General features: G+C 39.1%; 2 protein-coding genes across 4 annotated transcripts in view; one reads left to right on the forward strand and one right to left on the reverse strand.

Moving 5' to 3' along the window:
• The window catches only part of Bka (FCF1 rRNA-processing protein Bka), a 242,981-nt gene that overhangs the window by 133,984 nt on the left and 84,397 nt on the right, over window positions 1-24,600 (forward strand). The window contains exons 1-3 of one of the 3 annotated variants that reach the window (XM_068392025.1): window positions 15,881-15,900; window positions 16,482-16,586; window positions 18,546-18,613. In XM_068392025.1, the coding sequence (XP_068248126.1) occupies window positions 16,584-16,586; window positions 18,546-18,613 (71 nt within the window). In that variant the 5' untranslated portion in view covers window positions 15,881-15,900; window positions 16,482-16,583. Of the gene's footprint in view, window positions 1-15,880; window positions 15,901-16,481; window positions 16,587-18,545; window positions 18,614-24,600 lie in introns of those variants that run through there. The other 2 variants (XM_068392026.1, XM_068392027.1) reach the window with 2 other exon arrangements.
• On the reverse strand, window positions 2,581-10,024 carry RpS7 (ribosomal protein S7). Its single transcript, XM_068391338.1, has 5 exons — window positions 9,865-10,024; window positions 4,787-4,960; window positions 3,416-3,597; window positions 2,962-3,112; window positions 2,581-2,687 (listed from the first exon to the last, which is right to left on the reverse strand). Exons 2-5 carry the CDS (start codon window positions 4,958-4,960, stop codon window positions 2,610-2,612), a joined length of 585 nt encoding a protein of 194 aa, XP_068247439.1. The 5' UTR covers window positions 9,865-10,024; the 3' UTR covers window positions 2,581-2,609.

The following is a 24,600-nucleotide window of genomic DNA, read 5'->3' on the forward strand; positions in this document are numbered from 1 at the left end:
GAGACCTACCCGGCGTCTTCGGGAGCCTCCAACCGTAGGCATCGTGACCTGCAGGTTGGACTTTACTCCGGTTCTCTCCCCCTAAAGAGGAGCCAGAAGCACAAGCTCACGAGGGCGGCGGTGACACTGAGACTGCGTTACTACCCCACACGGGGTCATCGGAGGAAGCGTGCCCCCCGAACACGAGGGCCGACTCTCCGGACGCACTACTAGGACCTTCACTAGCCTTAGAGGGGCCTGCCACTGGCCCTGCACTAACACTGGGCTCCTGGGATAGGACGCCTTGTTCATCCACTACACTAGACTTACCTCGTCCCCTACTTTGTGTAGGTGACGGCGAAACCGAGACCTCGTCGGAACGCTCACTGGGTGACAGAATCGGCGAGGAAACGCTAACTTTCCTGGGGGAACGTTTCGCTGATTTTCTTTTCTTAGTACCATAACGTACCCACTGAATATCGCTCCAGTCCACGCACTCGGGGCACGTGTCTGCTGACGAGCACACTTTACCCCTACAGGAGGAACAAAGGGAGTGAGGATCCACTTCGGGCTTGGAGAGGAACGCTCCACACGATTTCCCGGCTCTAGGCCCAGGACAACGGCGAACCTGCTCCACAACGCACGACACAAGCATTTAAGGAAATGAATTAAACCCTGGGTAAGCACACGGTTGAAAAGTGAACGCACAGGAACACTTGGGAAAGCACACTATAAAAACGCAAGTTGCCACGCTGGGAACACGTGGGGCACAGGACGCACACAAAGGATCGACAGAGATACGAGAGCGAGAGATGTTCACCTCTCTCGACCAGAGAACTTGAGGAAGGTGACCCGACTAGCGAGCGACCTACCGTTAATCCTACCTTCGGGGCACATTCCTGGATGCCGGGGGTAAAAGCTACTGAGAGCGCGGAGTGGGGGGGTATCTATTCAAAACTCTGGTCGCAGAGAGATAACCAGTGATCTCCTAAAAGAAAGTAGTTCGAAGGTAAGTATTCGTGTTGGAACAAACCAAGATTTACTAGACATAAGCAGTCACTCTTAACTCACAGTCAATGAATAAAATAAGAAAAAAGTCAAGAGAGCTAAACAAAGGGTAAATGAGATGAATGCAAAAGGCTCTATTGTAGAGATGAAGTGAGAGCACAACCTCTTCACTTCGCGATCAGCAGCGTTGAGGAGACACGGTAGCTTGCTCCTTGCGCTGCATTCACCCAGCATGAAGCAATTAACCAAAATTTTGATTGTCCGCTTGTAGAAAACACGATTAGTAAACAGCCAACTCAAAAGTTTGTACCCGTGTAGGAATCAAATTAAATTATTTTAACGTGAAAATAATCTGATGACAAAAATTTTGTATCGTCACCAGTATAGTACAGTATTACCATGAGGGGGTTTACTTCCACTAGTATCAAATATTGAACATACATTACCTTGATTGACATTTATGAATTAAGTAATGTTCAATTAGTTCACTGTTAATACATTGGTGTGAAACAGGTAAGGCTGATCTTTTATCTAAAAAACCTTACTTGACCATTTCAATTATAAGATTATAAACTTTTGCTAAGTAGATATGGATAACATTATATTTACCTTCACTAGCAAGAAGGAACGATCAACCCTTTTGCTATTAATTTAATGATAGGTGTCTACATTTATAGTGGGGTTTGGAATTGGTCAATTTGAGCTAAATAGGATGGTCACCAAAAAACTTTTTCCAGGGTAATATCCTTGTTAACTCGAGATAAAAGAGCCCTAGACAGGAAGATGGTACCTAGAAAAAAGGTCTAGTAGAATAACACAAAGCAAGTACAGCTAGTAGCCAAAGAACGCTACGAAGACCGCTATGCAATGACAATAACTATTTATAGCGCGGAACCCTTTTCAGTGTGTATCACTCCCCAAGTCTGCTGAGGTAATGAGACACTTCTGAAGTACAGGAATTAAGGTTAGGCTGTTATTTTTTCTTAATTCGTTTTCAAGACCAATTATTCCATTTCTTACGGTACGATTCATTTAGATTATAGTAAGACTGGCACTATTTACCAAGGTTGATATAAAAGGGTAAGTTGATTCAGTATGATGGCTTGGGTACTGTCAATTAACCATCAATCAGTTCGTCTGCAGTGTACAAACTTCTATGGATTGTAGTAAGACAAAGAGAAAGTACAATACAAAGTATTTAGACAAATTTTCAAGGATGCTGCTTATTCTCAAGGAAAGATACTGAAAACACTAGGATACTATAGATGCAAACACTGACATGGAATACCATTAAATCTTGAGGCAAGCAGAGTTGCAATTCTATCAAGGTTTACTACAAAAAATCATTTCGTTACATCCATCTTGGTCAAAATTTTCACAATCGCGTAGACTAGTATTGCCGTTCCATCACGGTTAACTAAAACTGGTTAGTTGATTTTTTCAGTCGGCGACCATAATATGCCACAATTGATGTTTAAACTTTAGCTAGAAAAAAGCAACGTTAAGTCAAAGGATTACTCCAAATAATGGACTAATGAAATAGCCCAACAAACCATGGATGTACATTAAAAGGGAGCAGAAAATGAAACCCAGTTTTATTTTTTTTTCTTCATTCGATAGATTTACAAATAGGGTTCACGGAACTCAAAGATGACCTCCTTCCCAGTCAACTTCTTGTATACAGCAGCAAAGGTTTCAACCTGTAAAAAAGGAAATTATGTGTTTTTTTATATTTTCATAATGTAAACCTACTCACAAACTATCATTTCACATCCCAAACCCCCTTAAAACAATAAAGCTTGTGAAAATTCATCACAAGATTACAAATATGTATGAGATGCATAAATATTTTCAAAGGCCATGTCTATTAAACTCATTTCTCCCATTCTACATTAGTTACTTTAGTATGGAACAACTGATGCGTTTTACCAGAGGCAAATATATTGTTTTCCAACAACTTGAAAAGCATCATACCTTATGTTCAATATTAGTCTGTTGAGCCTTGTCCAAATGAACCTTAATCAACCTTGAGCCATCAAGACGGACGCGAATCCTCTTTCCTACGATTTCAGCAGGGTACACAAGGTCTTCCAAGATAGCGTCATGGACGGCAGTCAAGGTTCGGCTATAAAAAAAGACAAAAGTGTTATGACACATAGAAATATTCTAGAGAATCTTGAACAGTAATTAAAAAAAAAATTCCAAATCTCTTGCAATTCTAAGAAAATTCATTAAATGGCAGCAAATACATTGAAAAATCTTATTCAATGCACCAACAAATTTTGCCAATTAAGCTGGAATACCCCTTATCTAAGTGAAACAGTGGTCAAAAAGGTAAATTTGTACACTGATAATTTATATGAAACTAACATACAAAAGGGGAGCATTACACAGCATTTGCAGCTAGAACATTGAAGAACAACTGTACCTCATTGGCCTCTTTTGTTTGGGAGGATTCTTCATCTTGCGAGTTGGCTTGGGCAAGATGCGACGACGTGCAATCACAACTACATGCTTGCCGCTGAATTTCTTTTCAAGCTCACGCACAAGGCGCTGTTGCACACGCTGGAAGGCCTTCAATAATGGCACTGGTACAAAAATAGCAATGCACTGGAGGAAAAAAATAAGTGAAAATTAAATAACTGCCATAAAAACTAAGAGAAGCTTTAAACATTAAACTACTTAAAATTCCTATTACCTTATGAAACCCCACTTCTCACTAATACAAAGAAATTGCTACAAATAAAAAGTCAAAGTTGTGTATAGCATACAAACAGTGGAGTGCATTAATTATGTTCAACTGGGGAAGACACAATCTGCTATAATAATCATGAAGAACAAACAAACATACATATATATATATATATATATAAAACATTATACTGGGGTTAGTAGCCCATTACTGTAAAGTAGTACATTGTACTCGATCCCACCATACTCAAAGATTCGTTAATTTATCATGAAATAGAATATAGAAGACTTGGCCAAGTTCAAGTCACACATGGTCGTATTTCTAAACACACCTAAAACTATTGTCTCGCTGTTCACAATTTTGATTTATGGCCACGACATAGACATCTTCCATTTTGAAGATTAAATTATAAATAATTCTTTAACTTAGTAAGACCTTAAAAATATTAAAATCACATCCCAAATGTCAGCCACAGCTAAGTATTAAATCATATGAAATGTCAAATACCAGATGTTTGAGAAATTCTGTAATGAACTCAATGTTCACATATTTTTCCATGCCTCTGGAGTTACGAGCCAACTACTTCATTGAATACTATTTTCCAGATACAGCATTCAAGGAATGGATCAAAACGAGACTACGCTTAAAAGTAACAACGGGAGGAGCAGGGCAAGGTTAATGGACCACTATAACCAGCTAAGGGAATGAGATGACAGGCCCATATGTCAGCTGGAAGTGAAAAGCTCAAACCAACAAGAGATGGCCACAACACATGTAGCAGCTCTCTATAGACAATAATCATTAGGATGAGGTAAGACTGTACCATTATATGACTTGACAAAGTTACATGGATGGAAGGATTGTGAGCAAATTTCCTTGTTTTCATTTGAATATTAACCTGAGGTGGCATTCATAGTTTTTCCTTTTGCCAGAGTTTTAGGCTCTACTTATTTGAAAGTAAGAAGACTGCAGAAACACCTATATGTCATAGTTCTTAAAATCAGTAAAATGAGCTAATGGAGGAAAGAACCTGAAATATTTCAGCTATGAAATATACATAAATGAAAAATCTCAATGTAAAAAAAGGTAGTAAAACTATTTCCTTACCTTCTTATCTCCAACATCTATCTGTTTGGCCCCAGTGATAGTAAGTTCTCTCAATTGCATTTTCAACTCGGAGTTCATCTCCAAGTCCAGGAGAGTTTGACCAATTGAGGTTTCAAACTCATCTGGCTGTTCAGACGAGGTTTTGGTAATCTTTCCGTTGCAAAACTGCGGCATCTGAAAGTCACAAATTGGAACTGTACAGTATATATTCACATGTAGTACAAAATATAACCAACCAATTTTAAGATAGATTACTCCTACTAATAATGAAAACTTAATATAGTGTTGCCAGAGAAATTTTGTAATTGACTTTCTAGAAGAGATTTATACAATAATTATAAACCATCTGATTGTTTGTTATCAGCATATTAGCAGGATCCCTTTTGGTTGCAACATACTTGACGCAAGTACCTTTTACTGAAAAGGTAGCTGACTTTTGATTTATATCATTAGTAAAATAGCAGTGATTTAATAACTCGGAAGAGTACAGCATAAAAAAAATCAAAACCATGATCAAAATGAGAATACGTCAAGCTACACCAGGCAGGGAGGTTGAGGCAAGCCTTTAAATATTTGTCACTTGTAACACTGATTTTCTAACTAGGGCTGCAGCATGTCTTGTGATAATAACAGAATCTTATACACTCAAACCAGAAAAGGAAAACTGGGTATGGGTAGTTTGTAGCGCTACGGCCAAGCGTCCTAATTTGCTTATTATTGCTTCGACTGTTATCTTATATAGAATAAAAATGTTTGGAAATGGTCTATGGATCTTAAATATGTTGTGTAAGGGGGGGTCCGGGGGGGCGCAGCCCCCCTGGGTAAGGACACGGCTTTTAGCATAGGTTAGGTGGGTTTTTTAAGTTGGCTTCTCCCTTCGTACTCGTAGGTAAGTAAACTGTTATGTAGGGGGGGAGGGGGGAAGCCCCTCTGGGTAAGGATACGGCTTTTAGCATAGGTTAGGTGGTTTTTTTCCCACCAAAATCGTTTTTAGAACGACGGCCACAGTTCAGAATATTCCCGTTTTCTAAGGGATCTGGCCGTCACCCTACAAACGCTCCCTGGGTATTATGGAGAAACCACTCATTACCTTGAATTTCAACTGCAAAATACTGGACTTTGAGGTCTCGCATATTTTACGCTAATAGAACACACACCCTGGTAAAACTATAGAACTGTGCTATAAATGGGTTGGAGAAAACAAGACTGGTTTCTAATATATTAACACTTGATTTCCGAGTTTTTGAGTTATGTTGGGTCGACTACTAACTGAAAAGCTACGGCTATGCACTAGGTATTGTCACCAATTACATTTCATCATCATTTCAGCCTTCAAAAGTCCTTTGTTGGATGTAGGCCTTCCCCAGGTTTCTCCACAGACTTCTATCGCAAGCTATTCTGTGCCACTGTTGCTTTTCAGTTAGTAGTCGACCCAACATAACTCAAAAACTCGGAAATCAAGTGTTAATATATTAGAAACCAGTCTTGTTTTCTCCAACCCATTTATAGCACAGTTCTATAGTTTTACCAGGGTGTGTGTTCTATTAGCGTAAAATATGCGAGACCTCAAAGTCCAGTATTTTACGGTTGAAATTCAAGGTAATGAGTGGTTTCTCCATAATACCCAGGGAGCGTTTGTAGGGTGACGGCCAGATCCCGTAGAAAACAGGAATATTCTGAACTGTGGCCGTCGTTCTAAAAACGATTTTGGCGGGAGAAGCTAACTTAAAAAAACCCACCTAACAGCAAAATTTAAAAAAGTTGACTATCTCCCCAAATTACATTTGAAACGCCTTAAAATATAGTGTACTAGTCTAATTGTATTGATAGTCAACTTTTTTAAATTTTGCTGTGCCCGTCATCGCCGTGAAATGGTTATTGTAATCAAGACCAAGTAGTAGTTATGAAACAGTCAAAACACTGGAAGTTTTATTTGCCAGGACTTCCCAAAGCATAGAAAATGGGATTTTCCGTCCAATTGTCTAGTCATTCGTACCAGTGTACATCACACCACAAATACCTCCTTAATAAATTAAGCTATAATTTATTGGTTTTTGCAGTTGTATGCTTGCAACTAAACATCATTTCATTGCATGTAGAGCCGTGTGGACTATTATTTAGGTAATAATTATCAATTACACAAACTTAACAAAGGGGCGAGTTGTAGGCCTTCTGTTCAAACATTTTCCATGATCAGACTAAATGGACATGGCTTCTATAGCCAATGATCTGACTTAATGTACAGTATATCAAACACATTTCTATCCTAACCTTTTATTATTAACATAAAATAAAATAGGAGCTATAACTAGATTCCATACAATATTGAAAACAAATTTCAGATTTAGATTAAAAAAAATGGGGCCCTTCAATGTGCTCTATTCAAACAAGTACTGCAACTTATGACAGAAGCACCACCTATGTTTTTTTTTTTTTAATTACTGGGTGGAAGGAGGCTCTAGTGGTAATGTGCTAATAAGACAAACGAGGTAAACCGGTATTTTATAATTATTAAACTCTGTAATTTGGTTATTTGAGGTTTCCACCATTAGTGTATGGAATTCAAATTAGTGTATTTGCTAAGGGTATCCTATTGTGCAAGTTTTAATTTCCTGACTAATAGTACAGTGTTCTATAATTAACCCCACTTACTAAACAAAATGTACAACTATTATTCTTAGCTACTATGAACTGTTCTCGGTTTTAATGACATGACCATTTAGCACTTTACACAACAAATTCAGAAAACACCTACAGTATTGTAGTTCACTAATCTCCAACAGCAAGGGCAATTACTTTACAACACCATGATTGTAGACACACTACTAAAAGTGTAGAAGGTGCAAAGCGCTACAATCTACAAAGTTCATTGTCATTTGTTAACTCCTGCAAAATTTTACCATCAACTTACAAATCAGGTACCATCCTTTACGGTACATTTCTCACTACCTCTCATAATATTAGCACTAACATGACGTTTTCCGCTATTGCAAACCGTTCTGATAAACTGGGAGTGTATGTATGATAGCAGCGACCTGTATGTATGATGAAGGCTGACTGAATACGGCAGTGTAAGGAGGTTGCAGCTGTTAGGTAAATAGATAAGGATATGTCTTATAGGTTAGGTTAGTAAGTGTTGTCCAAAGGATATGTCTTATAGGTTAGGTTAGTAAGTTTGTCCATTTTCTATGTATGCGCGACAGGAACTGGCCACTGATATACAAAGGCTCCAAAATCTGTCCCACAATTTATACTGTCTACACTTGTAATACTTCATGCAAGATTTCTATTTTGTTGACATTTACAATTACACTACTGTAATTTCATTGGGCAAAAACTATTGTTTTTCCGTACATTTAACAAGTATTTAGTTATTTTAACATCATTTATAGCGTAGTTTTAAGATAAGATATAGTCGAGAGTAGAAAAGCATAGATAGGGATAAAAGGATATTACGAATATATTAACTGCAAAAATTTTTTCTATAAGGTACCTTGTAGGCATAACTTCTACATCTTTGGCCATAGTTCTTGTCCAGAGAAAGGTACACAACACCCCTTAGATGTACACCGGGAAATTCGGATTGTATGGCCTTACACAGATCATGTATAAATATTAGGTTAAATAACTGTTATTAAAGGAAAACCTCACGCGTTCATTAAAAATGGACATCAACTAACCTATACTCTTCCCCCTAACCTAACCTATTATCCGTTATTACCTACTCACCTAACGAGGGTGTGGGGGGGGGTTAACACCCCTGCTACTCCCCTTAGAGTGCCGTATTCTAAGTTAAACGTAATAATACATACAGGTGGCCGCTATCATACATATGCCCCGAAAATAGTTTCATGCAAATCATTCAAGATGAAAAACTTGTTACATATTATCACATCTTTCCCATGGAGAGAAACAGCTTGACAGCAGTATACTAGCTCATCAGACAAGTTCAAAACCGTTCCACTTTGATAATCACTTAGGCAAGATGAACTTCATATAATTTCCAACTAAGTGGCCATTTTGGGTGTACATTTGAGTGGCCACCTGCATGTATGATTACGCCCGACTTAGAATATGGCAGTGTAAGAGAGGTTCATGGGGCACATCACCCCCACCCTTTAGGTAAGGACACGGCTTGTAGGTTAAGTTAAGGGGGGGGGGGAGTTTAGGTTAGTTGATGTCCATTTCCATCAACATGGAAGGAACTAGCCGCTGATATACAAAGGCACCAGTACGGATACGGCTAACCTAAGAGTATGGCAGTGTAAGTGGGGTAGGAGGGGGGCGTTAACACACCCCCCCCCTTTTTTGGGAGGTAGGTAAGGGCCGCTGATATTCAAAGGCTTCCCCATGTTTTATTCAAAAACAAATTGGACTTCTCCTCTCAAATCATGTGTACAAGCCTAGGGAAGTCTACAAGTAACAATAAACAAATGACTGCTTTGGAGAGGAATTAACACAAGGCAGTGACTTTATTAACAGGTAAACCACCCATATTTCAACACAAATCTATAACTGGAGCTTAAATTGGACTTAGATACATATGGATGGTCAAAAATACAAATGAGAGTTCAAACATGGTGACGTTATACCGTAATATGGCAAACGAAAGAAATATGATGACTAATATTAGACATGCATAAGTGATAGCCTTGAATTAAATAGAGATTAACAATTTAACAATAAACTACCAATGCTTCGGGTGACAAAAGCATGTAGTGTTATTTGGCAGAAAGGAAGGCCTAACAACTAGGCCGGGGTAAAATTATAGGCTAAATAGTCTCACTCATAACACCACAGTAAAGCTCCCTTACACTCAAGTCACGAAGTATTTAAACAAAACACAAAATACTCTGATTTATACTAGCGACTAGTTTGGCTCCATGGAAAGTCATGCTCAACGTGTTCGCGGCCATGGTAAATAATAAGTCATAATTCAATTTCTTGTCAAGTTTCTTCTTTTACTGAGCTCTCTATAGAGTGATTTACACATGCTTAACGCACACGAAGATAAATAACCTTAAGAATCGAGATATTAAAGGAGATAGGTGAAAATTTCAAACAAAATTCACACACACCTTGTCGGCAAACGGTGGTACCACGAGAAGAGACGTGCATCAGGTTCAGAAACAGAAAAGACGATCGCCATGCGTCGGGATCTTCTTCTCCCTTTCCCTTTTGTGACTAGATATGCTTTAATCAAACTCGTCTTGAAGTTTTAAATCAGCGCTGTATATTGATATTGTCATTGTATTTTATAGGCACTATTGCGTAAGTCTAATTTATAACTAGCATGATATTTGTGAGGAATACTGACCGTTGCTATAGCTCAGTAACTTTAAGAAACGATGTTATCTAAAATCTCAAATTTATACCCAAGAGAATATATGAATGTAATACTGGGTGTCATCAATTTTACTAACTTTAAATTGTGAAATATTAATCAATTTATGTCATTATAATAACTCGTATAGTGACATGTAAACAGTAATTTCGCCCTTTGCGAAATTTTAGAAACTTAAATGATCGACGTTCATTATAATCAACTATATCAAAAAGATTGAGTTGTTGATGACACATAGATATGCAAAGTCAAATAACAAGGAAGATAATATAATGTACTATTGCCATATTCAGTAAAGATTTGGTAAACCATCATTAAGAAATACATTCAGTCGTTGAAAAGTAAATAGGACAAAACGGAAGACCAAACATTCCATAACATCGTACACGTATGTAGTTCTAGTTATCAATTGATTCAAATTTAATATATCTAACAATTATTATTATTATTATTATTATTATTATTATTATTATTATTATTATTATTATTATTATTATTATTATTATTATAACTTGCTAAGCTACAACCCTAGTTGGAAAAGCAGGATGCTATAAGCCCGGTGGCCCCAACAGAGAAAATGGCCCAGTGAGGAAAGGAAACAGGAAACATAAGATATTTTAAGAAAAGTCACAACATTCAAATGAATATTTTCTATATAAACTATAAAAACTTTAACAAATCAAGTGGAAGAGAAATAAGACATAATAGTGTGTTCGAATTTACCCTCAAGCAAAAGAACTCTAGTCCAAGACAGTGGGAGACCATGGTACAGAGGCTATAGCACTACCCAAGACTAGAGAACAATGGTTTGATTTTGGAGTGTCCTTCTCTTAGAAGAGCTGTTTACCATAGCTAAAGAGTCTCTTCTATCCTTGCCAAGAAGAAAGTAGCTACTCAACAATCAGTACAGTAGTTAACCCCTTGAGTGAAGAAGAATTGTTTGGTAATCTCAGTGTTGTCAGGTGTATGAGGACATAGGAGAATATGTAAATAATAGGTCAGACTATTCGGTGTATGTGTAGGCAAAGGGAAAATGAACCGTAACGAGAGAGATGGATCCAATGTAGCACTGTCTGGCCAGTCAAAGGACCCAATAACTCTCTAGCGGTAGTATCTCAACGGGTGGCTGGTGTCCTGGCCAACCTACTACCCTTAGGTAGTAGATGTTTCTTTGATGAGCGCAGAACCGAGCTTGGTATGAACCAATAAAGCAGAATTGACCATGAAAATACAGTGATGTGTTCAAGTTCAGATAATAGCAGCCTACGAATTCAGTACTAAAATATATAATGTAGTGACACCCAGTTAGTAGCCAGGGGCGAAAGTAGAAAGGAAATTATTATATAATTTCTGAAAGATAATAGCTTAAATATCATGTTTGAGAAGCGTTTATTGGAGCCCGTTTCTTATTTTCCTAGTGTTGCAATCGTAAGAGCCTGGTCAACAACATGGATATCCTATGGGTAAATAAAATATCTTCGCACATAGATATTTGATATCTATGGTCTTCGCCCATATTGCCGTTGTATAGTAAATTCTTAATACTCCGTCTACTACAATTGTCATTTGTCATTACACAAATTGAAGAAGTAAGAAAGTAGCACATGAAATTACAAGAAAAACAGAAGTAAAGAAAGCAGAAATGACCAAAATGAGGTTTATAAATAGTAATGACAAGAGATTACATAGAACTTAGCTCTAAAGAAGCAGTAATACTTACGGAAACGTGGTTGAAAGTGATAAAATTAAAAGAAACAGAAATAAAAAGGATAGGCTTTGTGTGTTGTGTAGTGAGGCACATGATACAACTGAGCATATGTGTAATGAATTAAGAAAATTCAGAGTCAATGGTATGGGATTAGGAAATTTAGAAACACCAACTAAAAATGTTCCCCGATATATTAGACGGGCCCTAGAAGTTAGAAGTAAAAACACGTGAGCTGTGCTGTCTGTGTAGCAAGTGACTATTGACCAATAATTTTCTGAAAATTGCAGCGCTTTGCACCTCTATGCTTCTTCTAGTAGTGTGCACACAATTGCTGTGTTGTGGAGAGAGCAACGAGGAACCAGGAATCATGGTATTTATGGAGATATGTTGCCAAACTAAAAACAAGTTATATCCCAATTATTTCAAGAAAAATGGGATAAAATTAAAAAATAGGATTTTAATCAAGACTCTTCTCTGTGGTTACATAAAATTTGCCAATTACAGTACCGATTACAAGCAAAGAAGCTGAACATCTATCTATTAGTAGATAAAGTGCCCGCAAACTTATTTTGCAGCGTGAGCGATAGGAAGCAAGAACCATGGGATATTACTGTTATTATTACAAGTTAATCCACAAAATTAGTTGAAAAAGCAAGATGCTATAAGCTTAAGGGATTCAGCAGAGAAAAATAGCCTAATGAGGAAAGGGAACAAGGAAATAGATAAACCACAAGGGAAGTAAGGAACAAAATAAAGTATTTTAAGATCAGTGACAACATTAAATTAGATCTTTCATATATAAACTATAGAACAGAAAAAAACAAGAGGAAGGGAATTAAGATAAATAGTATGCCCCCGAGGAAGAGAACTTTAACTGAAGACAGTGGAAGACCATGGTACAGTATATGGGATTATTATTATTATTATTATTATTATTATTATTATTATTATTATTATTATTATTATTATTATTATTATTACTAAGCTACAACTCTGGTTGGTAAAGTAAGATGCTATAAGCCCAAGGGTTCCAACAGGAAAAAATACGCCAGTATGGAAAGGAAATAAGGAAATAAATAAACGATATGAGAAATAATGAACATTTAGAATAAAATATTTTTAAAACAGTAACAGCATCAAATTGATATTTCATATATAAACTATCAAAAGACTTATGTCAGCCTGCTCAATATAAAACATTTGCTGCAAGTTTGAACTTATGAAGTTCTACTAATTCAACTATCTGATCAGGAAGATCATTTCACAACTTGGTCACAGCTGAAATAAAACTTCTAGAATACTACCCAAGACCAGAACAATAATTTGATTTGGAATCGTTCTGTTCCTAGAAGAGCTGCTTACCATAGCTAAAGAGTCTCTTCTACCCTTACCATGAGGAAAGTAACCACAGAACAATTACAGTGCAGTTAACCCCTTAAACGAAGAAGAATTATTTGGCAATCAGTGTCACCAGATGTATGAGGGCAGAGGAGAATGTGGAAAGAATAGTCAAGACTATTCGGTGTATGTGTAAGGAAAGTAAAAATGAGCCGTAACCTGAGAGAGGGGTTCTAATGTAGTACTGTCTAGCGACAGTATTTCAGCGGGTGGCTGGTGCCGTGGCCAACCTACTACCTACAACTAAGCCTTAGATGACTGAAACAAATTTATGAAAAAAAGAAAACAACGAAATTTAAGGATGAAAAATTTATGAATAACAGAAGCACAGATAGAAAATAAAGAAGAATTTGGAAATGCAGAGATTAAATTGAATAGAATGAAAGACTCTTCTAGCACTGGATATAAATTGTCACTGGTCGCATTAAAATTAGAATAAGTAATGTATTACAAGAAGGTGATATAACTAGAAAAGGAAAAGATGAAATGTATAAAGTTATTAAAAGTAGAATTCAAGATGGTTGATATGAACGGAGAAAAATTACCAATAGTGGGATGTTTTAATTGTAAAATGCAGGATATAATGAGACATAAAGCCGAAGTCTCAGTAGTTTTACAGGTTTAAAGGCCATTCATGAACGGCAGAGGCAAGGGACAGTGACAGAGACTAACCATATTACATATGATCAGCGCCCAAGCTAGGACCAAGGATGGTCAGGCAATGGCTGCTGATGATTCAGCTCACAAGAATGGCGAGGTTGCAGCGACCAAAGGAACAAATGAGTTTGAGCGTTACTTGAACCCCAGTCTGACGTTCACCAGTCAGGGACGTTACCACATCGGCCACCACAACCCTACAATAGTAGAAAATGTAGATGAAATGGACAAGATGTGAAAAATGGATAACTAACAATAATAAATTATGAAATGGTTAGACAAGAAGCTGGGGTAGGAGTTAAAACCACCCACATTGATTAAGAAAAAATAAAAGGAAGCACCCTTCAGAATGACTGATAAGATTACATACACAGATCATAATTGCATGGTAAATGACATAATAATAAATAAGCAGAGTGACCGAAAATAAAAAAAATTCATGACTTGAAAAAATTTAAAGAGGAGACCGAAGCTACTGGTGGGAATAAATATATACGAAACAGCAGTGAATAAATGTATATGAAACAGTAGCGGTACCTATATTGTTCGCAAATATTGAAACATGATGTAATATAAAGGGAAGCAATGATTATTAAAGGAATGTTTGAACAAGTTACAAATATAGCCTTTGTGGGTTAATAGTGCAAATAAGTTTATGTCCATTTAAGTATAGAATTGAGTTTCAGGTAATGCCTTTTCACAATATTATTATTATTATTATTATTATTATTATTATTATTATTATTATTATTATTATTATTGTTGTTGTTGTTGTTGTTGTTGTTATCATCATCATCATCATCATCATTATTATTATTATTATTATTATTATTATTATTATTATTGTTGTTGTTGTTGTTGTCATTATTATTATTATTGTTATTATTATTATTATTATTATTTTTTTTTTTTTAAGCTACAACCCTAGTTAAAAAAGCAGTATGCTATAAGCCCAAAGGTTCAAACAGGAAAAAATGGCCTAATGAAGAAAGGAAATATGACATACGGTTTTTTGAATATGCCAAAAGTATGATATTGAAATTGAAAAAGTAAGAATTAGCATAGAAAGCAATAACTCAAATAAAGAAATAAAAGATAAAGTGGTGAATCAATTAAATGAAAAATAGAAGTAAAGCAAGAAGAAATAACAAAGTTAAGATTTGTAAATGGTAATGGCAGAAAAGATAACATAGGCGAAATGAACTTTAAGGAAGTTGTTATAGTAGTGATGACAAGGTTGAATATGTTAGGCTTAAAATAAAATTATAAAGACGAATGAAAATTACAGTATAGGCTCTGTGAGTTGTACACAGAGGCAGATGATATAAAATAGCATTTGTTTAGCCGTAGAGAATCAAGAAAATTTACAAGCAGTATTATCATTATTATTATTACTAGCCAAGCTACATCCCTAGTTGGAAATGCAAGATGCTATAAGCCAAAGGGGTCCAATAGGGAAAAATTAACAATAAATCATAGTATAGGATTAAGGAAAAAGATCTACATAAATTAATAAAACCATTTGGCTAAAATATTATAGGAAAATATAAAAAAAAAAATCTACAAATTTACTATAAATGGAAACCATATTTGAATGAAGAATATACATTAATGGATGGACAAGATCTAGCACTAATTTTAAGAGCATGTACCAGCACACTAGATCTGCACTGGAGGAAGGAATTTGAAAATGGAAATGCAAAATGTAAATTATGTGAAGAGAAAGAAGAAACTATTTTGCATTTTTCAATAGACTGCAAAGACTAAATATAAGAAATGAGTTCCTTTTACTAATGAAACCACATCCAGAAAAGAAGATAGACAACGAGAAAAATATAATCAAATACAGAGATATCATTTGAATTATGGAAAGCTAGGAAATAAATACTAAATGAACTATAAAACAACATTGAAAAAGGGAAAATTAAATAAAGAAAAGCCCTACAGGGGCGGCCGTTACATAGGCTAAGACCTAACAAAACTGATAAACTTGATCAGACAGCACCTATTGAAGAAAAAAAGAAAATAATGAAAAAATTAAGATTTATTAAAGGAAATGGCCCTATGCCTTATATCAGAGAAATGTATCTGGATAAGGCATCCCTTGTGATGAAAGCAAGATTAAATATGCTCAACTTAAAAGCAAATTTCAGGGGAAAATATGATGACAATTTGTGTGATTTATGCAAAGAGGAAGAAGACACCACCGAACATTTATTTTTATGCCCAAAGTTAGAACAGCTGAAGAATGTAGAAATAAGTTTAGGTATGTTAAAGAATCCTGGCAGGGATCTGGCTGCATTTATAGATAGGGCAATGAATATAAAAGAAGAGTTTAGGAAGCCCAAACTGATTACCACAACAGGTTGCCAAAACTGATGATAGCAAGGTGTTATCCTATCCAATTTCAAAGTATAAGGGAATAAAAGTAAAGATTGTGAACCACATTATGATATTAATTTATTTAAGGCACAGATGATACAAACTTAATAATAAGAATAAGCTTAGAAGCTTTGCACCTATCTATAAAGAGATAGAGTGCCCGCAAACTTATTTTGCGGAGTGAGCAATAAGGAACCAGGAACCAGGAGCGCAGCGCAATAAAGTTATCTTCTACTGTATACTGATTGTGTTGATTAAAATCACGGTTTATTTCATTACTGTATAGTGATTGATCAAAAACAAACAAAATGGTAAGTTGTATATATTTTTCCTATGTCTGAATAGATATAACCGTAGCTTTTTGTATACGAACTCGATGCTGAATGACCCTAATGCCAAATCACATGGCCCATATTTCTAATAATGCCGTCAAAAGGGCTGGATTAATTGATGGACATCTTTAGTCCCCTTTTTGTAGCAAATATAAACTTTAGAAATTAGGTCTTGCTATAATAGCCTAGGCCTGTCTTTGCTTAAATTAGGTCTTGCTATAATAACCTAGGCCTGTCTTTGCTTAGGCCTATGCCACAAGATAGCTTATAGTATGTTATCTTCAGTGGTCAAATTTTTATTTACCTTATCCTGATGCTTCTTGGAATATGGGAACAAAAACGTTGGGTAAGTAATAGGCCTATTTTCAGATTTTACCTTTAATATTTAGCCTTAGATTATATGAGGTACAAATAATGGTATTATTGCATAAGATACTATTGTTCGGTAGCTCAAAATACTATGCACAATTGGTTAGAATATTCAAAAACTGTTTGAACAGTGTTTTCTTACTAGGGTAGGTTAGCTATTTATTACTGAAGTGGCTATTGGTACAGCAGCTTCCGTGCCAATACAACTGGTACCATTGGTACAGAATCTTTCCGCACCCCATTCTGGGGATCCAGAACCTAATGCGCAAGCGTAATTAACCGCGCATGTGCACAAACTTTGTACCGAGATATGAAAGCGAGTGCCTGCCAGATGCATGAGATTTTCAAATGGAGTCTGATCGTTTATTCGAAAAGGGAGGAAAAGTTTTGAGTGTTTACATGTTAGGTTAAGTTAGGTTAGGTAACATAGATTTGTATGGAAAAATTACTGGACCTGTATTTGGTTTGTACGGAATTACGTTTGCCGTGTCAATAGAGCAAGAGTAGAAGGTACGGAAACTAATTGTGGACCATTAACGTGCCCCTTATTTGTCCGGCAGTCTGCCGTGTCAGTTAGCATTGATCTGCAGGTGCGAATTTCCGTACCTATAGCCACTGCCATTTATTAAATATTGAAAAGATGAAGGCAAAATCCTTGAAGAACCATGCGTTCCAACAGTGTCTGGGGTGTATGTATAATAGCGGACACCTATGTGTATAATGACGGCTGACTAAGAATACAGCAGTGTAAGGTCGGTCGCAGGGCGGCGTTAGCCCCCCGAATAGGTTAGTAGGTAAGGATATGACTCATAGGTTAGGATAGGGGAGAGGAAGATTAGTTTAATTGGTGTCCATATTTTGTGCTCGCTAGAGGAACTGGCCGCTAATATACAAAGGCTCCGTTTTCTCAGTAGAATTGGATAACAGAATGGTTTTCATGGTATATTTTCACGTGTTTTGAAAGAATTCGACGATGTTTTTTCTCAGAAATCCATAGGTTGTGGAGTTGAGGGAGTCGATACTTAATTTCACAACTTTGGATTTGCACTGATAATCATCATCAGATTCGTTCAAAACACATGAAAATATGCCAGAAAAACCATTCTGATATTAAATGGGAATTATCGGCAACTTATGCAAATTTACCTAGATAATTAGTTTTATATTTCACCCAGGCGTACCACTAAAAGTTCACTAGTCCGTTATCATTATAACAACTATGGGGGGAGCTCAGAGGGGGAACTTTCTTTTGGTAAATATGATATTTTAATTTATAACGAAATGGTAAGTTTCTATAAGGAGAATTTGTAGAATGATGGACCAGGCCTATTGTGGGCATATAGAACAAATTTTCCTTTACATTTTCTAGGTAGTCTGAAGCTGTGCCCATCATACTACAAACCCCTTTACTTTATTTAGGGATATATTGGTCCAACAAATTAACACCATTTAATCAGTTGTTGGTCTTTTGGATTTTACTTTGTGATAAAAATGCATTGTTTTTTATATCAAGGTGAGAGATTAGCTTTTAAAAAGAATAGTGTTTAATTTTATAAAATTCTCTTTCAGCCCAAAATCAAGAAAACACGAAAATTTGCCGTAATGAAGAAGATGATAAAGCTAACGGATACACGCCTGTACGTATGCATAGTGTATATAGCCATTACAGTATAGATATTCATATATGATTTTCACAGTGGAACTGCATTACTTTATGTGAAATGCTCTATATGTTACAGTTCTATGTTTTTAATTTAGGAGGAAAGTGTCTGGTATTTAAGTTTTGAAATATTTATTTATTTGTATCAATATAGAATTTTAATTTTGTTGCATAAGTTTCATACCTTAAACTAAGGCTTACATATGTAGCTGATTTAGTAGCATTGTCTTGAATTGCAAAATATTGAAGAGGTGTTTGAATTACAGTAAAATTGGTAAGCAACAGTTATAGTGGAATACTGTATTGAAATTTTTAACTTTCTTTTCAAAAGTTCTGTCATCTTTTATACTGTAGTTTGATATGAAAAGAATTTGTGTTCTTTGAGAGCATATCTACCTATCTAGCTAGCTATCATCATCATCCATAATTGTTTCACTGCTGAACAAAGGCCTCAGACATGTCCTTGAAATATTATACAGTAGGAAGATGCCGGAAGGAACTTCCATCAGTACGACATGTCTATCTCGCCCAAAAATAGATTTTTCAATATTAAACTTAGCCGGTGATTATATAAGCTGCAACTCTGTTGCTCGACAGAAAACTCTACGTTCAAAATACGCCAGCGATCGCTATGCAGGTAGGGGGTGTACATCACAGCGCCATCTGTCGAGCAGGTACTCAGTACTCAATGTAAACACAGAACCAATTTTCTCTCTGTCGGGCTACCGGCAAGACCTACTAATACGCTGTTACTAACTGGATTTGTTTTCACAACTATTTGGTGAAGTACTGTACACTATTCTAGTTTTGAGCTTTCGCTATGCAGGTGTTTTATCTTCATCTCAAAACTTGAACTCGTTTTGGATAGATTTAATTAGGGTGACAAAGAGAGTATGGACTCTCTTTCACTTTTAAATGGCCGACCCTTCCCTTAGACGGAAGTGTGTTTAGGTTTTTAGTAATTTTGCTTAACACGTTATAGATCTATATATTTTATATCTCTCCGCCTTTATTAGGCCTCTTCGATTAACTTTCCAATTATTATAAACATATAAAGATAATTTTTTCAATATTAAACTTACCCGATAATCATGTAGCTGTCAACTCCGTTGCCCGACAGAATTCTATGGAGGGATACGCCAGCTATCACAATACTAGAAGGGGGTGTACTTACCAGCGCCACCTGTGGCCAGGTACTATAGTACTTCTTGTTGACACCTCCTCAATTTTTCCTCTGTCGTGCTTCCGGCAAGACGTTCTGGGATACGCTTATGATCTTCGAGTATTTTCACGGCTTTTGGTGAAGTATTCTCTCAGATTTCGGCTGTCGCTTTACTGGAAACCTTCTTATATTAGCTTAGATAGCTTTTATATAGTCCTGATTAACGGTTAACGATCTTTTGCTTGATTTTGGAACCCCACTTGGCTAACTCTTTGGATTCAAGATGTCTGACATTTCGCAAGCCCCCACCCATAGGCGATGTAGGTCTTGTAATAGGCGTATTCCGAAGGCCTCGGTAGATCCTCACACCGCTTGTTCTGACTGTAGGGATAGGCCCTGTCTGTTAGAAAATCGATGTGAGGAATGCGCCGGACTTTCGGAACTTGATTTTGTCCGTCTTTTGAAATATTCAACTAAGTTAGAGAAAGGTAGAGTTAGGAGGAGTTCTTCTCACTCTTCACTTTTTTCCTCACCTCATGATCCCCTACCTTTTCCTACCCCTGTAGTGGCTACCCCCGAACCTACTATTTGCCCTCAGCCTGATATGTCTGTTGTGTTGCGTGCTATTCAGGCCTTAGGCGATAAAGTAGAGTCAGTGGTAAGTGATCATAAGTCTCTTATGGCCGAAGTCATGGAACTTAAGGTCAAGAGTGCAGTGGGTGGAATTAGTGCCAGTGCTGTGACGAGTGCTAGTGTCAGTGCAGTGCCAAGTGCTAGTGTCAGTGTCAGTGTGGTGCGTGAGGATACTTCTGTGCGTGTCAGTCGTTCTCCCAGTCCGGGACCTCTTGCAAGCTCCCAAGCCCAGGGGAGAAGCAATGTCGAAGGGCAAAAGGGTTCGGCAGGCCTTGATCGGCGCACAGAAGTATCCTCGGTGGTTGCGGGCGTGTCTTCCAGAGACCGTCACTCCCACCTGCAGACGATTGAGCCCGTCTTTTACTCGTCCGCTGATCTATTGTCAGGGAAGAAACGCTGGACTCAGGTCTCTAGACCACAGTCATCAGTCGACTGCACTCCGCCCAAGAGGAGTAAGGTTCTGCCGCAACAGATCTCTGCTGTTCAGGCTTTGCCTCAGCAGACCGTAGTGTCTGCCGACCCCAAGTTGTCTCTTCTGCAGTCCATGCAGTCACAACTTTCGGTCTTGATGCGTGAGTGTCGGGCTGAGAAGGTTGCGCCTCCGCCTCCGCCTGCACTTGCTCCGCCTGCGCTCGCTCCGCCTGCGCTCGCTCCGCCTGCGCTCGCTCCGCCTGACCGCAGTACCAGGAGGTTGGAACTCCGCTTCCGCCAACCACTCAGCAAGCGCAACCCTTGAGTTCAGCCACTCATGCCAGGAGTCAGCCTCCTCCACCCATGCGCCTACCTTCTGCTTCTGCTTTTGTTCAGCCTTTGCAGTCTGAGCCTCAGGTGTTCCCTCAACAGAGTCTTGAAGAGGAAACCACTAATATTGATGTTCCAGCTCGTACTGACTCTGCTGTTCAGCATACCTTTCCGATCTCTTCGCTACACTCTGGTGATGAGGCGTCTGATGATGAGGCGGCACACCTGGATCCCTCATCAGACGTGGATGAATCCAAGTCTTCCCCGCCTTCTATTGACTTTCGTAAGGTCTTGGCTCTGTTTAGGGAGGTATACCCAGACCACTTTGTCTCTGCTATTCCCCGCTCTCCACCATCTGAGTTTTCGCTGGGCATGCAGCCAGCTAAGTCTACCTTTACTAAGCTAGTCCTAGCAAGGTCCTCTAAGAGAGCGTTTAGGATCTTAGGGGAGTGGTTGCAGACTAAGCAGCACCTTGGCAAGACTTCGTTCATGTTTCCTCCGACTAAGCTCACTTCTAAAGCGGGCGTTTGGTATGCCACAGGAGAGGAACCAGGCTTGGGAGTACCTGCCTCTGCCCAGGCTGACTTTTCAAGTCTGGTAGACTCGCCTCGTAGAACTGCAATGAGGCGCTCGAAGGTTTGCTGGACCTTCTCAGACCTTGATCACCTCCTGAAGGGTGTTTTTAGAGCATTTGAGATGTTCAACTTCCTAGACTGGTGCCTGGGGGCCCTCAGCAAGAAGACCTCCCCTGCGGACAAGGATTCTGCCATGCTACTGATGTCCTGCATGGATAAGGCCATTAGAGATGGATCTGGCGAGCTTGCGTCGATGTTTGTATCAGGGGTTCTTAAGAAAAGGGAACAGCTTTGATCCTTCCTTTCCTCCAGCATTACACCTTGTCAAAGGTCTCAACTCCTTTTCGCTCCGCTCTCGAAGTTCCTCTTCCCCGAAGAGCTGGTTAAGGAATTGTCTGCTGCCCTGATACAAAAGGACACACATGATCTTGTAGCCTCATCGGCTCGTAAGTCTAAGGTTGCTACCTCAGTCCCTAGGACTTATCGCACCCCAGTAGCTGATACTCCTGCTACGAGGTTCATACCGCCCTTTCGTGGTAGAGCCCCCAGCCGAGGAAGCTCCCGTCCAGACTCTTCCAGGAGCAAGTCTAGGAAAGGTTCCAAGGTCTCTAAAGGAAAAAACTGACTCTCCGCATCTCCAGACAGCAGTAGGAGCCAGACTCAAGAGCTTCTGGCAAGCCTGGGAAGAGAGAGGTGCAGACGCACAGTCTGTCAGTTGGCTGAGGGAGGGTTACAGGATTCCATTCTGCCTCAAACCCCCTCTGACCACATCTCCCATCAACCTCTCTCCCAACTACAAAGAAGAGGACAAGAGGCTAGCGTTGCACCAGGAGGTGTCGCTACTTGTGCAGAAGAAGGCAGTGGTTATAGTCCGGGACCATCAATCCCCGGGCTTCTACAACCGTCTCTTTCTGGTGGCCAAGAAGACAGGAGGTTGGAGACCGGTGCTGGACGTCAGCGCGCTCAATGCGTATGTCACCAAGCAGACGTTCACGATGGAGACGACGAAGTCGGTCCTAGCAGCGGTCAGGCAGGAGGACTGGATGGTCTCGTTGGACTTGAAAGATGCCTACTTTCACGTTCCTATTCATCCAGACTCCCAACCTTTCCTGAGATTCGTTTTTGGAAAGGTTGTCTATCAATTCCAAGCCCTGTGTTTTGGCCTAAGCACAGCTCCTATGGTGTTCACGCATCTGATGAGGAATATAGCAAAATTCCTCCACTTATCGGACATCAGAGCCTCCCTCTACTTAGACGACTGGCTGTTGAGAGCCTCCACGAGTCGTCGCTGTCTGGAGAGTCTCAACTGGACTTTGGACTTAATCAGAGAACTGGGTCTATTAGTCAACATAGAAAAGTCTCAGCTCATTCCCTCCCAATCCATTGTGTACCTGGGAATGGAGATTCGGAGTCAGGATTTTCGGGCTTTTCCATCGACCCCAAGGATAAGCCAAGCCCTAGATTGCATCATGAGCATGCTGAAGAGGAGCAGTTGCACGGTGAGACAGTGGATGAGTCTCACAGGGACCCTTTCATCACTGGCCCTGTTCGTCGAGCTAGGGAGACTCCACCTCCGCCCTCTTCAATTCCATCTTGCAGCTCATTGGGACAAGGGTTTGACTCTCGAAGCAGTCTCTATCCCAGTCACCAAAGAGATGAAGACCACTCTCTTGTGGTGGAAGACCAATCTCCTTCTCAGGGAGGGCCTATCGTTGGCTATTCAGACCCCCAATCTTCATCTCTTCTCAGATGCATCGGACTCGGGCTGGGGTGCGACCTTGAACGGACGGGAATGCTCGGGAACGTGGAACGAAGAACAGGGAACGCTCCACATCAACTGCAAGGAGCTACTAGCAGTTCATTTAGCCCTGCTGAACTTCAAGTCCCTCCTGCTAGGCAAAGTGGTGGAGGTGAACTCAGACAACACCACAGCCTTGGCTTACATCTCCAAGCAAGGAGGGACCCATTCGAGGAGCCTATACGAGATCGCAAGGGACCTCCTCATTTGGTCAAGAAGTCAAAACCTCACTTTGGTCACGAGGTTCATTCAGGGCAATATGAACGTCTCAGCAGATCGCCTAAGCAGAAGGAATCAGGTCATTCCCACGGAATGGACCCTCCACAAGAGTGTGTGCAACAGACTTTGGACCTTGTGGGGTCAACCTACCATAGATCTGTTTGCCACCTCCATGACCAAGAGACTTCCGCTGTACTGTTCCCCAGTTCCAGACCCTGCAGCAGTTCATGTGGATGCTTTTCTGCTGAACTGGTCCCATCTCGACCTTTACGCATTCCCACCGTTCAAGATAATCAACAAAGTCCTGCAGAAATTCATCTCGCACGAAGGGACACGGCTGACGCTGGTTGCTCCCCTTTGGCCTGCAAGAGAATGGTTCACAGAGGTACTTCAATGGCTAGTCGACATCCCCAGGACTCTACCTCTAAGAGTGGACCTTCTACGTCAACCTCACGTAGACAGGTTACATCCAAACCTCCACGCTCTTCGGCTGACTGCCTTCAGACTGTCGAAAGATTCGCTAGAGCTAGAGGCTTTTCGAAGGAGGCAGCCAGTGCGATTGCCAGAGCTAGAAGGGTTTCCACTCGTAGAGTCTACCAATCTAAGTGGGAAGTCTTCCGGAGCTGGTGTAGAGCCAATTCAGTATCCTCTACCAATACCTCTGTGACCCAAATAGCTGACTTCCTATTACATCTTAGGAATGAGAGATCCCTTTCAGCCCCTACGATTAAAGGGTACAGGAGTATGTTGGCTTCAGTTCTCCGCCACAGAGGTTTGGACCTTTCTTCCAACAAGGACCTTCAAGACATCCTTAAGTCTTTTGAGACTTCTAAAGA

This window comes from Palaemon carinicauda, chromosome 18 (genome assembly GCF_036898095.1).
Source record: "Palaemon carinicauda isolate YSFRI2023 chromosome 18, ASM3689809v2, whole genome shotgun sequence".
NCBI classification, from domain to species: domain Eukaryota; kingdom Metazoa; phylum Arthropoda; class Malacostraca; order Decapoda; family Palaemonidae; genus Palaemon; species Palaemon carinicauda.